Source organism: Sebastes fasciatus, chromosome 23, assembly GCF_043250625.1.
Source record: "Sebastes fasciatus isolate fSebFas1 chromosome 23, fSebFas1.pri, whole genome shotgun sequence".
Lineage (NCBI taxonomy): Eukaryota > Metazoa > Chordata > Actinopteri > Perciformes > Sebastidae > Sebastes > Sebastes fasciatus.
In genome coordinates, this window is record NC_133817.1 from 15,671,870 (window position 1) to 15,686,443 (window position 14,574).

Genomic DNA, 14,574 nt, shown 5'->3' on the forward strand with positions numbered 1-14,574 from the left:
AGCTTGTCGGGAAGGAGGTTAAATAACACTCCAAACTTAAGCTAAATTGTGACGAGGAAACACTGTCATGGCCATTTTCAAAGGGGTCCCTTGACCTTTGACCTCAAGATATGTGAATGAAAATGTGTTCTATGGGTACCCACGAGTCTCCCCTTTACAGACATGCCCCTTTATGATAATCACATGCAGTTTGGGGTAAGTCATAGTTTGTCCACTCCCATGTTGATGAGAGTATTAAATACTAAAGAAATCTTCCTTTTAAGATACATTTTGAACAGATAAAAAATGTGCGATTAATCACAATTAATCATGGACAATCATGCGATTAATCAAGATTAAATATTTTAATTGATTGACAGCCCTCGTAAAAAGTCGATATTGTCAAAGGAGAAGTGTTGAGGTAATATAGTTGGGATTCTATCCTGATCTTTTTCTCTTTTTTTCACCCTTGCAATTGCAGAATGGCGTCAGGGTCGAGGACAGCGCATGATCCTGCAGGATGAAGACGTCACCACGAAGATCGAAGGTGACTGGAAGAGACTGAACATGCTGTACCACTATGCGGTATGTCTATGACTGTATATTCTAAAACGTGGACAAATGCAACCTGCTTCAAACTCATTATATTGCCCAAAAAAATAAGCACCCCAATATTTAACCTGTTAAAGAACTTGAATCAAAGTATGTTTGGGGTCCATGTTTATCTATGGTTGGAAGTTTTTATAAATCATTACCATTGACAGATATGTGACATCTTACATTTTTTAGTAAAATTTCAAAGTCGTTGGAGTTTGAAGTTTTAGAAGTACAAAGGGTTTGTAAAGTTTTAGATTTCACAGAGAAAGGAGTAAAAGAAAAGAATGATTGCTATCTACAGAGACATCCTCTGGAGCTTATAATGGATAGATTACATCTTTTATTTGAAGGCATTCACATCAAGGTACAGTTGTTTTCATCTCATTTACGCAGCAAACGTACACAAACACAATGCTGAAACGCGTCTCTGACACATTAAAGAAAAGAAAATGATACCAAGCACAAGATGCTGATATTTAACCATCCTACCTATAATATATATGTCTGTCCTCTCAACTCCCCTCCACATCTTCCTCTAAAGCTGTGTGACCTGATGATCTGCACTAAGCTCTAAAACCATCGAATGGACAATTCAGTCAAAGTACTTTTCCAGCCATTTAGTTGTGCAAGTTCTCAGCTGACAGGGAGACCCCTCACACACACACACACCACGACCACAACTTATCTGTCAGGTGAAGGGGAATGAGGCGGGGCGAGGCAGGGAACTGACCAACAACAGAGACACTTGGAAGTAATCCCCTGTGTGTAGAGAGGGGGGAGAGGGGCTCGAGATAAAATCTGATGTGACGGCCAAGTGTCGTCTTCTTTGTGAAATGGATTAGCGTTGGCATAGATTTCATGCACAGAATAGACACATCTGTGGTCACAGACACACACAAGGTACAGTATGCAGAGTTAATAGCACAAGGTAAGGGATATACACATTTATTAACGACAAATGCCTTTATGCAGAGTGCCACACAAACACGTACCTGCAGGTGTTTTGTGCCTCATGAGTAGCGACTGTCCGTCCAGCCAACCACAATGAGACTGGCTAGAAACACAGGACAGCTTTGTCAACATGGTGTTAATAATTCGAGCAGCTAAGCAAGCAGCCACTGTCCCCCCTCCAAGTGCAGTTTGCGCCGTGCCTAAATTAAATGTCAGCATCAGCGAGTGTCAACAGGCTTGGAGTACGAGGCGCGGGTGGAATGGATTAGGGAGCTGATTTGAATCCGAGATAAGATAATGAAGACAGAAGTTAATTCATTTTTTCAGGCCGGGGAATAAGGGCGCCTTATCCTTGACAGACCGGAGAAAAAAAGAAACACTCCCATCCACTCAAATTTTGTCAGGAGGCTACGCAAAGAGCAAGGAAGGGAGGGGGACGCCACAATATGAGTGGAAAAGTATAGAATTGCAGACGCCCTTGACTGACTAGTCAAGGGCGTCTGCAATTCTATACTTTTCCACTCATATTTCTATAACTTTATTTCATTGAAATGTTAAATCTATGAATCCTTTTGTAGGAGATCTTGTCGTTTTCCTAATCAAATCCATTGATGCACTGTATTGATTGGTGCCATTTCTGGCAACCAGATGTGCTGCTGTATTTGGTCTTGAGATGCCCTCCAGATAGGATTTATTCATATTTGTATTATTAGAAGCTAATATGAGCAACCAGACAGACTCAATAGAATCATGTGCTCTCCTTTATCAGATTGATCTGGTTTGATCTCCCACTAAACCCGCTCACTCTGCCTTCAGTTACAGTGTGGCAGATTGCGTCACCGGTTTCTTGTTCAGGAAAACGTCACTAAAAGCAAACATTTGGCATTTGCCATATCAGATCTTTCCATCCCATAAATGAGACATTTCTCTTGTCCTCTTCCTCTTTGCTCCCCTTTCTGTCTTTATCCTCTCCTCCAATCGTTATTTCCCAGAATGCCACTCTTCCTTTTCATTGTGCTCGTTGTATATCCATTCAACATATAAGAGCAGTGATCAGGGAGCATGCTTAAGGGTGCAGGAGAGTTGGGCGGGGGGGTCCCCAGTCCCACAAAGGAATCACAAGATCTGCCCCGTGGGCCTCCTGCTTACAATAATATAAACATAATATGCAAAAGGAGCAGATTGAGTGACTGGGTGACATAATGATACAATCTTAATAAGGCACACACACACACACACACACACACACACACACACACACACACACACACACACACACACACACACACACACACACACACACACACACACACACACACACACACACACACACACACACACACACACACACACACACGTATACACACATATACACACAAAAGGCCCCTGGTCCTTATTCCCAGTCCCATCCACCCACACCATGATAGAGATCACTTCAATTAACCCTGCCCTACCCTGCAGCACGGGTAGCCAGATTATGCAGAATAGGGGTAGTGTGTGTGTGTGTGTGTGTGTGTGTGTGTGTGTGTGTGTGTGTGTGTGTGTGTGTGTGTGTGTGTGTGTGTGTGTGTGTGTGTGTGTGTGTGTGTGTGTGTGTGTGTGTGTGTGTGTGTGTGTGTGTGTGTGTGTGTGTGTGTGTGTGTGTGTGTGTCTGGGCACGGCTGGGACCGAGTACATCCCAGTTGTGTTAATTGAAACCTGTTTGGCTGACTGGGGAAGGAGGAGCGCCCGATTGACTCATTTACACACACTTATTTACACATAGACCAACACGGACACACACACACACACACTGCTTGATTCTTCACATATTCATACACACACTCTCAGACACACACACTAGCCAACCCTAGAGGAAAGGTATTATTGAATAGAGACTGTGGGATATCCCCTCTGCTCTGCTAAACTCTCTCCCTCCCCCTGTCACTCATCATATGAATGTGTGGGCTGAATGGAGCTCATAAGGGTAATAAGATATTCTCTTGTTTATCCAAATGAAACCAGAATAGATGGAGGGAAATATAGAAAATGACACCAACACAGTGATCTATTGGTTTTCTGATTGTGTTAGAAATCTGCACAAATGAAGAAAAAAAAACTCTGCAAAATGGCTTTTGTTTTGAGGAGTCATTTGCATAATACATGTTTGTGTGTCTGTTTTTCAGGTACCTGATAATTCAGTAATGGCCCTGGTTCCCAAACAAGTCACAGCCTACAATTCAGTAAACAACTCCACTGTGTCTCGGACTTCTGCGAGTAAATATGGTAAGCCGACCTGTTTGTGTACATCTTCAAGTTTCAGTAGTACCTGTGTCAGAGAGCCTAAGACCAGCACACTGGTAGACACCAGTTGTGGATGAAGTACTCACAACGTTTACTGAAGTAAAATTAGTAATACCACAGTGTAAAAATACTCTGTTCAAGTAAAAGTCCTGCATTCAACATCTTAGTTGAGTAAAAGTGCAAAAGTGTTAATCTAAATATACTTAAAGTATTAGAAGTAAAAGTACTCATTAATATGCAGAATGGCCCATGTCAGAATAATAAATATTATATTATCAGACTATAATTATTGCTGTATTCCTGTATGTATCACATTAATATTGCAGCTGGTTATGGTGTAGCAAATTTTAAATACTACAAATTATAAATATGTAAAGTAACTAAAGTTCTCAGATAAATGTAGTGCAGTAAAAAGTACAATATTTCCCTCTGAGTTTTAGTGAAGTAGAAGTATAAAGTAGCAAAATTTAAATACTTCAGTAAAGCACAAGTACCTCAAAAGTGCAGTACTTGAGTAAATGTACTTAGCTACATTACATGACTGGTAGAAACTACATGTGTGATCCATATATGCAAAAATACAGTATATAATATATATATATAATAATAATAATTTGAAGAGTAATTTAAGTCAATCAAATCACAAAAATATCAAATATGTGGCTAAAAAATACAATATTATTTGAGGAAGTCCAGGGTGAAAGCTGTGTGATCCTGCAGCAGTTGGATGCTCCCACCTGAGAGAGGATATCTGGTGACGAGCATCCACAGGACCCTGCATGACAACTCTTGACAGACCCAGAGAGACAAGACACAATTTCAGAGTAGTTGAAAGGATTTCTAAAACATAACAAGAGACCAAATAGACTTTTCACCTCTTGTTCTGGCCTCTTGAGACTCCAAAGTGCGTCCTCTCATCCTCCCGTGTGCCAGTGTTTTTTTTTCTCCCGCCTGTCCGTCTGCTCCGCGTCTCCTTGAACCTGAGAAACCATCAAGTTAGTTGCTGATCAAAGGGCCGGCCTCGCTGGCCACAAACACTTCAGACACATCAAATGTGCTGCCACATTATTAGCATCGTCTCATCTCCATACGGCCTCACCTCGCGTCTCCGGCTCCAAATTAGACCAGATAGGACAAGGTGAGAGGAGCAACAGAGAAGGGAGGGAGGAGGACAGGAATATCTCCTTCTTTTTTTTTTAAGGGATTGACTTCAAAAGCAAGTGTGATCCACTTTACAACTGGTGTGGTACTTGAGAGTGACTTTGAACTCTCCGTGAGTACAATGGCCAGATAGTGAAGAAAGAGACAAGGCTGAATTTAATATAGCTGCTGAAGAGGGGAAGGGAAGGTGGAGCAGGAGAGAAAGTTGTGGAGAAAGTAGAGAGATTAAGACAAAACACATAACATGTGCAACATGAGTCAGACAGAGGGGAGAAACTTCTGGGTCTTTGATGTAATGTTTCCATCAAAAAAAGCACAAAGAGACCCTGACTCTGCATCACCCTCAGCTTTCTAACTTCTTGAATAAATCATTAACACAAGATGAATGTACTACCCACTCTTACTTTTCTATAAAGCCGTTCACATGCAGCGTTTTTTTGCGCACTCAAATCCATTGTTGTCAATGTAGACGCGCGGTAGGAACGCTGAAATGCGGGAGTGACGCTGTCACGATGCACAAGCGTTCCCAAGCGCCTATTTTTCAGGGCGTTTTGGCTAGTTCAACTTTTGGAACGCTGCTCCACGTGTCATATGATGCGGAACAACCAATCACAGCCGGCCGATATCTTTTCTTACTTCCATAAATATCAGTCTACTGTAAATAGTTATGTTTTAGTTTAGTCAATGAGGCTTACTGCTAAATTACCGCAACTTCATCATCGTAGCACACAGGTTTAAGTTGCTTAGTAACGGCAGGAGCGCAACCTCTCAAGCACCTTGGATGAAAGGAGGCACGACTTGCATTTTCCACGTGGTTTTAGATGCTACATGTGAACAGCGCCTAAAAAGACCCAGCTCACATCGTATTGTACCCACACAACCTCGAAAAACAGCACAATTAGTGTCACACGTGTCCAATGTCCTTGATAAAATAAAAGTAATACAAGTCGTGCAGAGACACAGGTCTTGTAACAAAGCTACAGTTAAATAGAGACAAGTGTTTTCAGTTGATCATACTGTAATTAAATTTGAGCAGTGACACACACACAGACAAACACACACATTCTCTGTATCCGATGTCTCCAGCTGTCTCTTCTTCTCTGAACTCTCCCCCCCGTTCACTCCTCCCGCTTTTCTCTCTGGACAGATTGATTTCTGTCACGGTGAAAAACACTCTTTTTTTTTTCCCACTCTTCTCTCTAAACCGCACCCACTGATCAATTTTTTTTCACACTGTGTAAACATTCATTGAGCCATGTGTTTGGAAATGTCATCGCCAATCCGACCATTGGGTGGGCCATACATATTTCATCTCGTCTGACACCTGTTCGATTTTGTGTCAGCCGCCGACGCCGCGTCTTGTCCCTCGGAGAAGAAGCCATGAAAAATTAACCATGCACACTTTCTAAAAGTTTTATATCCAATTTCCCAGACCTGTAAATTGGAAGCCACAAGCCCAACAAACTGTATTCTGTTGCTGACATGCCGGTTATGGCTTTCCATGCCTCTTTGGTGAAGCGACAGATTCGGGGTTTTTTTGTAGTATTTCTTGTCTTGTGTTTGTGCTTCCTAAGTCTGATTGTTGTTTTTTGTTAGATTTCTTTTCTTCTTGTTTACTTAACACTCTCTGCCCTGATTAAGGTTTAAATGTGTCTTTCATCTCTGATGCTGGCAGGGAAAACCCAACAAAATCCAGCTTTTTATTTTCAACATACAGTTTACAGATCTTTATAGGTGTACATAAATGCTAATGAGGTAAATTCACAATATATATCATAGTAAGAAGTTACAAACAAATGGAAGCTTAGCTGATGCTAGAAGAAATGCCAATTGACTACGTATCCTACATGTTTTAATCGGAAAATGCTCCATTCGGAATAAGGCCTAATTCAGAACATCCAAACACAATATGCTGTTTACATGACCTGTATCCAATTCAGAATAATGGTGGAATAATAGTGTGCATAGTCATTGTGTTTTTCAGTACTACATGAACTAATGTACGCTTTTCTTCACAGAGAACATGATCAAATACACTGGAAGCCCCGACAGCCTGCGCTCCCGTACTCCTATGATCACTCCCGACCTGGAGAGCGGGGTCAAAGTCTGGCACCTGGTGAAGAACCACGAGCACGGAGACCAGAAGGAGGGCGACCGCGGCAGCAAGATGGTCTCTGAGATCTACCTGACACGACTTCTGGCTACCAAGGTGAGCCATCATGTTGTCATTTATTTCTCATGCTACACTCGCTCTTTATTTGGATCTGTTACATTCTTCAGGGCATCTGATTTAAAAGCCACTCTCCCAACAGTTGAATTTTTAACTACTGTATGTGAAAATTATCATTTTTCTTGAAGCAGTTCAGCAGGTGAAAGGCTAAAAGGTCACTATAACCTTCACCCTGCGTTACCATGACTCAGAAAACCCTCACTTTATTTAAATATTCATACTTACTTTGGATGAGTCATCTCAGTGGGAAATATTATTCAAATGTATTCCTCTATCCCCTCAGGTGAGAAAGAGAAAATAGATATTTCTGTTTGTTTTCTCATTTCGTTGCTGTTGCGTCGACGCGGCAGCATATCAAAAAGGGTAAAAGAAGAAAAGATCCATGAAGCCAGCGAAGGAGTTTCTGTAATAAAAAAAAAAATTATCGGGCAAAAATAGAAATGACTATAAAATGAGTCTCTTTGAATGTGCCTTTTGACGATGCCCTCCAGAAAAAAAAGCAGTTAATTTGGTTTGGAGGGAAATGTGACTTTGATCCAACAGCTGAATGCAAATTTCCAATCCACTCCCAAATCACCTTCTCTCCCGCTCTATCAGACACAGACGGAGGCACACAGAGAAAGTAAAACATAAAGAGAGGCTGCGATCTGAAAATGTTCAGACTGTAATTTTTTGATTCAGGAACATTTCAGTTTGTTTTTGATCCCCTGCCTGCTTTTGTTTAGCAGTTCACATAGAAAACATCAACTCAGTTCTGTGTATGTAATGTAAATGCACAGTGGGCGGAGTGCCTCACACACACACAGTGAACACAGTTAACAGGCAGAGAAAGAAGAAGCAGGTAAATAGAAATTCATGAATGTCCTGCATTATTATTAAGACTCGGTCAAAACCAAGTGTATGACTGGACCGTGTACGGTCAGTCTGCAAATTTGTGGCTAAATTGTTATACAAATAGCCAGTGTTCATGTCTAGAATGTTATATCCAGTGGTACATGTCCACCAGGTCTGGCGAGGACACTAGGGGACACGCTGCCCCACTCAACTGGCCATTCAAGAGGTGACGTGCCCTCTCGTGGAATGCACGTGATTGGTCCCTGGTTTTCTGCTCACCGTTTCAAACAGGAAACAACATGGCAGCCTGCTTTCTGTTATTCCGTCTAAACAATACACCAAAATCGAAAGAAATAAGCTGTGTTACTGCTGAATCTTGTTTCATTTTAGAACTAGATCGCCTAGATTCACAGCTTGGTCCCAAGTTTTGTGAGCCGGACGCGTCATGCTGAACGGGCTTATTTGTATAAAGGACTGTTCCCTGCCTTTTCATTTTGAAAGAGCAACGAACAATGAGGAAGCTCCATCACTCGGCCGACCAATCGTGTAACTTCATCACTCAGTCAGTCACTCGGTGACAGACTTTTGCATTTGTAGATGAACCACACGGATGCAGTTAAACGTTACTGAACATGGGAGGGAATGTAGTGAAACACAGACATCACAGGCAAATCAGACAATGTGACAACAACTAAATACTTCCCTCTGTTTCTGCTTTGGAGAACTAATGACTGCAGATGTTCGGGCAGATGAGCACAATCAGGTGATCAATTAAAGCAGATGACCGAGACAGTGACAACATGAAGGCAGGAGAGGTACGACAGTGTTTGTGAAGCAGGAAGTGATGAGTAACACATGAAGGAAACTAATAAACAAACAAACTGCCGAATAGCAGGTAGGAGCAGCTGTCACCGCGACACGTACTGTACTGTATAGTCCTCCGCACACATGCGCACGTCACCTCTCAGCTCTCGGCGTCCGTGAGCCGCTCTATTTCCCCGCCATTATCCCATTCCAGAGTGCAGGAAGGTGGTTTCTGACTGCAGACAGCACATCATCTTTCCAGATGGATTGTTTTTGTGGAATAACCAGTTTATCTTGGCCGGCCATCTCTCTTGGTGAGAAATGATTGGGCAGACAGGCAGCGTAATTGACTGCGTTTGGCTTTCACCTTGCCAATAAATACCTCTCCCTGGCAACGCCGCTGACGTCTCTCATATTAGCTCCATCAGTGTCACTCTGACGGAGTGCGGGTACAGGGCGTGTTCATGTGTGTGGAGGGGCACTGGGAAGGATTGCATTTTCCCTCCTCACTCATACACTCAAGAGAGTGTGTGTGTCCGTCTCTCCGTCATGCGTCCTCCTTCTTCATCGCTCTATTTCTGTTTCGGCGCCGTCCCCAACGGTCTGATTGTTTGCTTTCCTCTCATTTCAATGTGGAGGCAGATGGCATCAAAACATCCAGATGACACATTGTGTTTAGAGTGCCGTCTAATGACAGGGTAGATGGTCGTGGAGGGGGGTGTGTGTTGGCAGTTTCATCTCCACCAGGGAACAAGAGAACCCCGTGATGATGACAGTGTTGATGCAAAGGTCCCCCCTTGAGATTGAGGATGACGTAAAATGTCACAGTCTCAGCACTTGTAGGCATGCACACACAACAATGTTCGGTCTTCCCTCGCCAGCTAATGCAGACTGTCACTTGGAAGGCACGTGGGTTTGATATAGAGATATGTAATTCCTTCTTCATAGAAAAACGATAAGCTGTCGGGAATGTGGGCCACATTAGAATTATAGCCGTGATTGTCGGGACTAACAGGATTCTCTCTTCCCACTCTTCTTCTACCTCTCTTGACTCCGTGATTCGGTCACCCGCTCCAACCCAAATTGGATTTTTATTTGCCACTGCCTGTACACACCTCATCTGCCACACTCAATGGCCTCCTTTTCCTGATAGGAAACCTCTGTCGTTTCATTTCCATCCCTCGCTCTCGCCTTTCCCCGTGCATCCCATCAGCTCATTCTTTACAAGAGGATTAGATTCTCTCACTCTGTGTCTCTGCTCTCTCTTCTCCTCCTCCTCCTTAAAGTCGCCAACATTAAATCAAATTAGGGTCAATGGTGCAGTGTGGGAGCTAATCCGGCAGCACAAAGAGGCTTAGGAGATGCGCCTCCTGTTCCCAGATATTATTAAAAGTCAGCTGTGAAATAACAATTTCCCCCATCAAAGCTGCAAGCAGATTTAGGGGCCAGGTCTGTGAGATAGGAGTCAGACACATAAACATCGGAGCTCGCACTGCACAACTCATAAACTCACACGGGAACAGATACACACAAGTTTAAACCAATCTGTCTGTCAACTTTAGGTATCGGTATGTTGCAAAATGTAATAGTCAGTGACGATCTAATTCACTGGTTCTTTGTGTCCCATTCAATATAGATACTGGCTTAACATGGATAACAATAACATACGTTTTCATATTCCATATAAGTCACTGTTATTGGTTTTGTTATTGCATCTCTTGTCACTTCCTGTACAGCAGAGGAAACTAAAATAGAAAGAGGAATGCCTTTCTAGAGCAACACATTTGAAAATGGGCTCTCAACTAGTGATTATCACCTGTAATATAATTTAATTAGGGCTGTTAAAGTTAACGCGATAATAATGTGTTAACGCAAAATTGTTTTAACACCACTAATTTCTTTAACGCTTCAACGTAGTCCATCTTTCGGAAGTTGTAGCGGGCTCAGCTTTACGTCTAGAGTGAAGATGCTGATATCATATGAAACTAGAAAACTTAAGGAATCCATTGTACCATGTTGCGAAGTAGGCTAAATAACGCTCCAAACTTGCACTAGATTTTGGTGAGGAAACACTGGCATGGCTATTTTCAAAGGGGTCCCTTGACCTCTGACCTCAAGATATGTGAATGAAAATGGGTTCTATGGGTACCCACGAGTCTCCTCTTTACAGACATGCCCACTTTATGCTAATCACATGCAGTTTGGGGCAAGTCATAATCAAGTCGACACACTGACAGCTGTTGTTGCCTGTTGGGCTTGAGTTTGCCACGTTATGATTTGAGCATATTGTTTATGCTAAATACAGTACCTGTGAGGGTTTTTGGACAATATTTGTCATTGTTTTGTGTTGTTAATTGATTTCTAATAATAAATATTTACATAAAGCAGCATTTTTTCCCACTCCTATGTTGATAAGAGTATTTAATACTTGACAAATCTCCCTTTAAGAGATTGCGTTTAATCGCAATTAAGTATTTGAATCGATTGACAGCCCTAAATTTAATCTGTTGTCCATCTCTCCTTTCTCTCCTCTGCAGGGTACGTTACAGAAGTTTGTGGATGACCTGTTTGAGACCATCTTCAGCACGGCCCATCGAGGCAGCGCCCTGCCGCTGGCCATCAAGTACATGTTTGACTTCCTGGACGAGCAGGCAGACAAACACAACATCCACGACCCGCATGTCCGACACACATGGAAGAGCAACTGGTGAGTTGAGCACTTTTAGCATCTGAATCTGCACACAGACATAGTGGGCTCAGGTCGGGAACGTTTCAGAAACTGGTGAGGCAGTTCCTTGGATCTTTGACGGACACAAAATTAGTTTGATGATTTGTACATCAGTGTGGCGCCTTTGGCTCCATTCATGGCCCTTTCTCTCTGCACTGCAGACACAATCAGTACATTTTGGCACATTTCACATGGCATTGCCCCGGTATTGCCCCGTGTCAGTGCCAAGCTTCACCACACGCCTCTTCCCTTCCTAATATCCATTAACCACAGGGGCATGTAATCTTCATTAAAGCCAACCACAAGGGGCTAATCCAATTGGCTGCCAAGACTCTCCATCTATTATCACGGATAACTGGGCCAAAAAACGCCTGTCACTGTGGAAATCTCCTTAGTGACAAATGTTCGCTCCCAGGTGAAGGAAGTACACCTCTAAATTAATATCTGCTGATTAATTTAGACCACAGTGACCTCTGTGAGCCCACCTTAAGAGGGTTGGTAGGGGTTAAATAACCAACAGTGCACCAGAATGCAGTGAGGAGAGAAGAAGGTGAAGAAAGGGAAGTGAACTCAGTGGGAGTTAAACGCACACTAATATCTCATTAGCCTCCTGGCCTCTGCCAAGATCCCAGCATGCATCACTCAGCCGTGGGCTCAGGGGAACCATGGAGATGGGAGGATAAAATTGATGTGCATCAAGGGACAACTAGAGAGGTGGAGGGAAGAATGGACAGGGAGAGGCTAAAGAAAGGGGAGAACTATTATTTACTTTACACTATGGTCCTAATTTTGGACCTTTTTCCTGCATCTGCATTATTGGTGCCATTTGCAGAGTGTGTTAAGTGTTTTCTGAGAGCGCAACGGGTCGCTTTTTACATTAGACTTTTAATGGAATGGGCTCTCACTAGAGGGGCTGTGAATGAATAGCAATTTATCATAACACACCATCACAAAAAGCCACTTAGATAGCACACAACAGTTTGTGCCGATGCCACCATAGATATCTTCTCTGTGTGGGATGTGCATATGCCTCCTCTCACTTCTCACCGAGTGTGTGCTTACCAGTAACCTTTAATCGTCTCAAAGGAGAGTGCAATGTTGGCTGCAACAAAAGCCTTTTTTTTGTCTGATGGTAGAGAATAATAATGCCAGTACCCCTCCCATGTCGGGCACCTGTCCCATTAAACCTACCAGGCCCGTCGTCATCATACACGCCATTAACTTCAACCCATCAGAGCAGCCAGAGCCCCTACACCCCCACTACTACCCCCCACCTCCCCTTCAGGGTTTCCCTGCCATCAGAGCTCCACTGTACATCCTCTGATGTAGCTCGTATGATAGATTATCTCTCAGCCTGTAGCGCTTCACATATTGTTACAAGTTTGCTTCTTGTGTCATTGTCATATATCATATTATGATATCTGTAAATTATCTTTTAAATATTATTAGAAGCTTTATGAAGGACAGATTTGATTTGCATAACCCATACAGGAATTAGACTCGGGACAGATGTTTAATATGTGTAATATCTGATAACGATGTGGAATGTATTACATTTCTACAATAGCTGATAGAAAATAGTTGTATTGGCATCATTCCTGCTTGCTTTCAGAGCTGGCTATTTCCATTGATTCTGTACAACACCCACACACTCTTAAGACCTGAAAGAGACCTAAAAGATGGTCTGCAGGATTTATTCTAGCCCAGGAAATTATCTGTGACCCCTTACAGTCCAAGGTCATCCCACACAACAGTGTAGTGATAGCGATAGCACTAACACTACACCTGCCTATGCCTTTTGAATTTCATTCAAGCTATCTTGTGTATATTAAGGTTGTTTGATGTTGTTGTTGTTGTGCAAGTTGAAATTCAGTTAGTTGTTTCTGCATTGTGTTACAGAGCTGTAATGTGTATTGGTTTGTGTGTACAGTAAGTGTGGTGCACGCATGAGTCACTGGCTCCAAGAGCATCTCCAGATGGTATCTTTTGGATTAGTGGCAGTGTGTCAGCGTCTCCTCTCATCCTCACTCTTCTGTATTTGGTGTCTGTGCGAGTCTCTGTCTGCGCCGCGTGTTTGTCATGTCGCGATGCAACAGACAGAATTTTAATTATTGTGCAAAGCTGGCTCATCCTTTTTCTGCACGCAGATAACCACCTATCTGCTGTCATACCTCAATCCCAGCCCACTCAGATTGCTAATGGCATCACTGGGACTTTGAGGGTCGAGCTAATTATGTGGAATCAGTCAAGTTGTGCGGTGGTGGGTAATTTACAGAAAGTTTTCAATCACTTTTTAAGCCCTTTGTCTGGAGATACAGCTTGCTCAGTAAAGGATGAAAGGTTGTGCCTTTTTTTGCCTGTTGGAACAATGCCCAGTCAGGTCACCTTTATAAAGCTGTTAATTCAAACCTTAGATCGCTGCATGGTAAAGGTCAGGCTCGGTCAGTTCCCTGCCTGTGCTGCAATGCCTCGATTGGGATGCCCCGGATCACAACATCTGTGACCCGAGCAACTTCATTAGGCCCGACTGCAGGAACGGGACAACAAATCCCACAACTGTAGGTTCAGAGGCTCGCTGGCTCTGTGTGCCAGAAGTGTCAGTCAGTGCAAACTGTAAGAGACAGTTAGACGTGCTACTGAAGGACTGCAGGGAGACTCTGTTGGTGTGGATGTACTTGTGTGTTCCTTTTGTTGTTGTCATTTGCAGTATAGTGCCTGTCAAAGTATTTAGAAGTAGGCCTGGTAAATAGAGCGTACAGTAGTGTGGTTGTTTTTGCTTCTTGACAGTTAGAGGAGATGAATATTAGCGGAGTTGATTTTAAATGGGCCAAGTACCGCATTAGTACTACTTCTTTGAACTGGACAATACTCTGATCTATTAAAGAGATTTGCCTATACCAAACACTATATAGTAAATAAAGCTACCGTACGAACTGTTGCTTATTATCAAACGCTTCCTATTCAAGTAGCGGGTAAATACTTTTCTTAAATCAGTTTGAATTTGCAG

General features: G+C 42.8%; 1 protein-coding gene across 1 annotated transcript in view; it reads left to right on the forward strand.

Annotated features, from left to right (window-relative positions):
- plxna4 (plexin A4) overlaps positions 1–14,574 on the forward strand; it is a 452,991-nt gene that overhangs the window by 428,261 nt on the left and 10,156 nt on the right. Inside the window, exons 27-30 of the mRNA XM_074624835.1 lie at positions 461–564; positions 3,693–3,792; positions 6,990–7,180; positions 11,377–11,546. Coding sequence (XP_074480936.1) covers positions 461–564; positions 3,693–3,792; positions 6,990–7,180; positions 11,377–11,546 — 565 coding nt within the window. The remainder of the gene's footprint in view (positions 1–460; positions 565–3,692; positions 3,793–6,989; positions 7,181–11,376; positions 11,547–14,574) is intronic.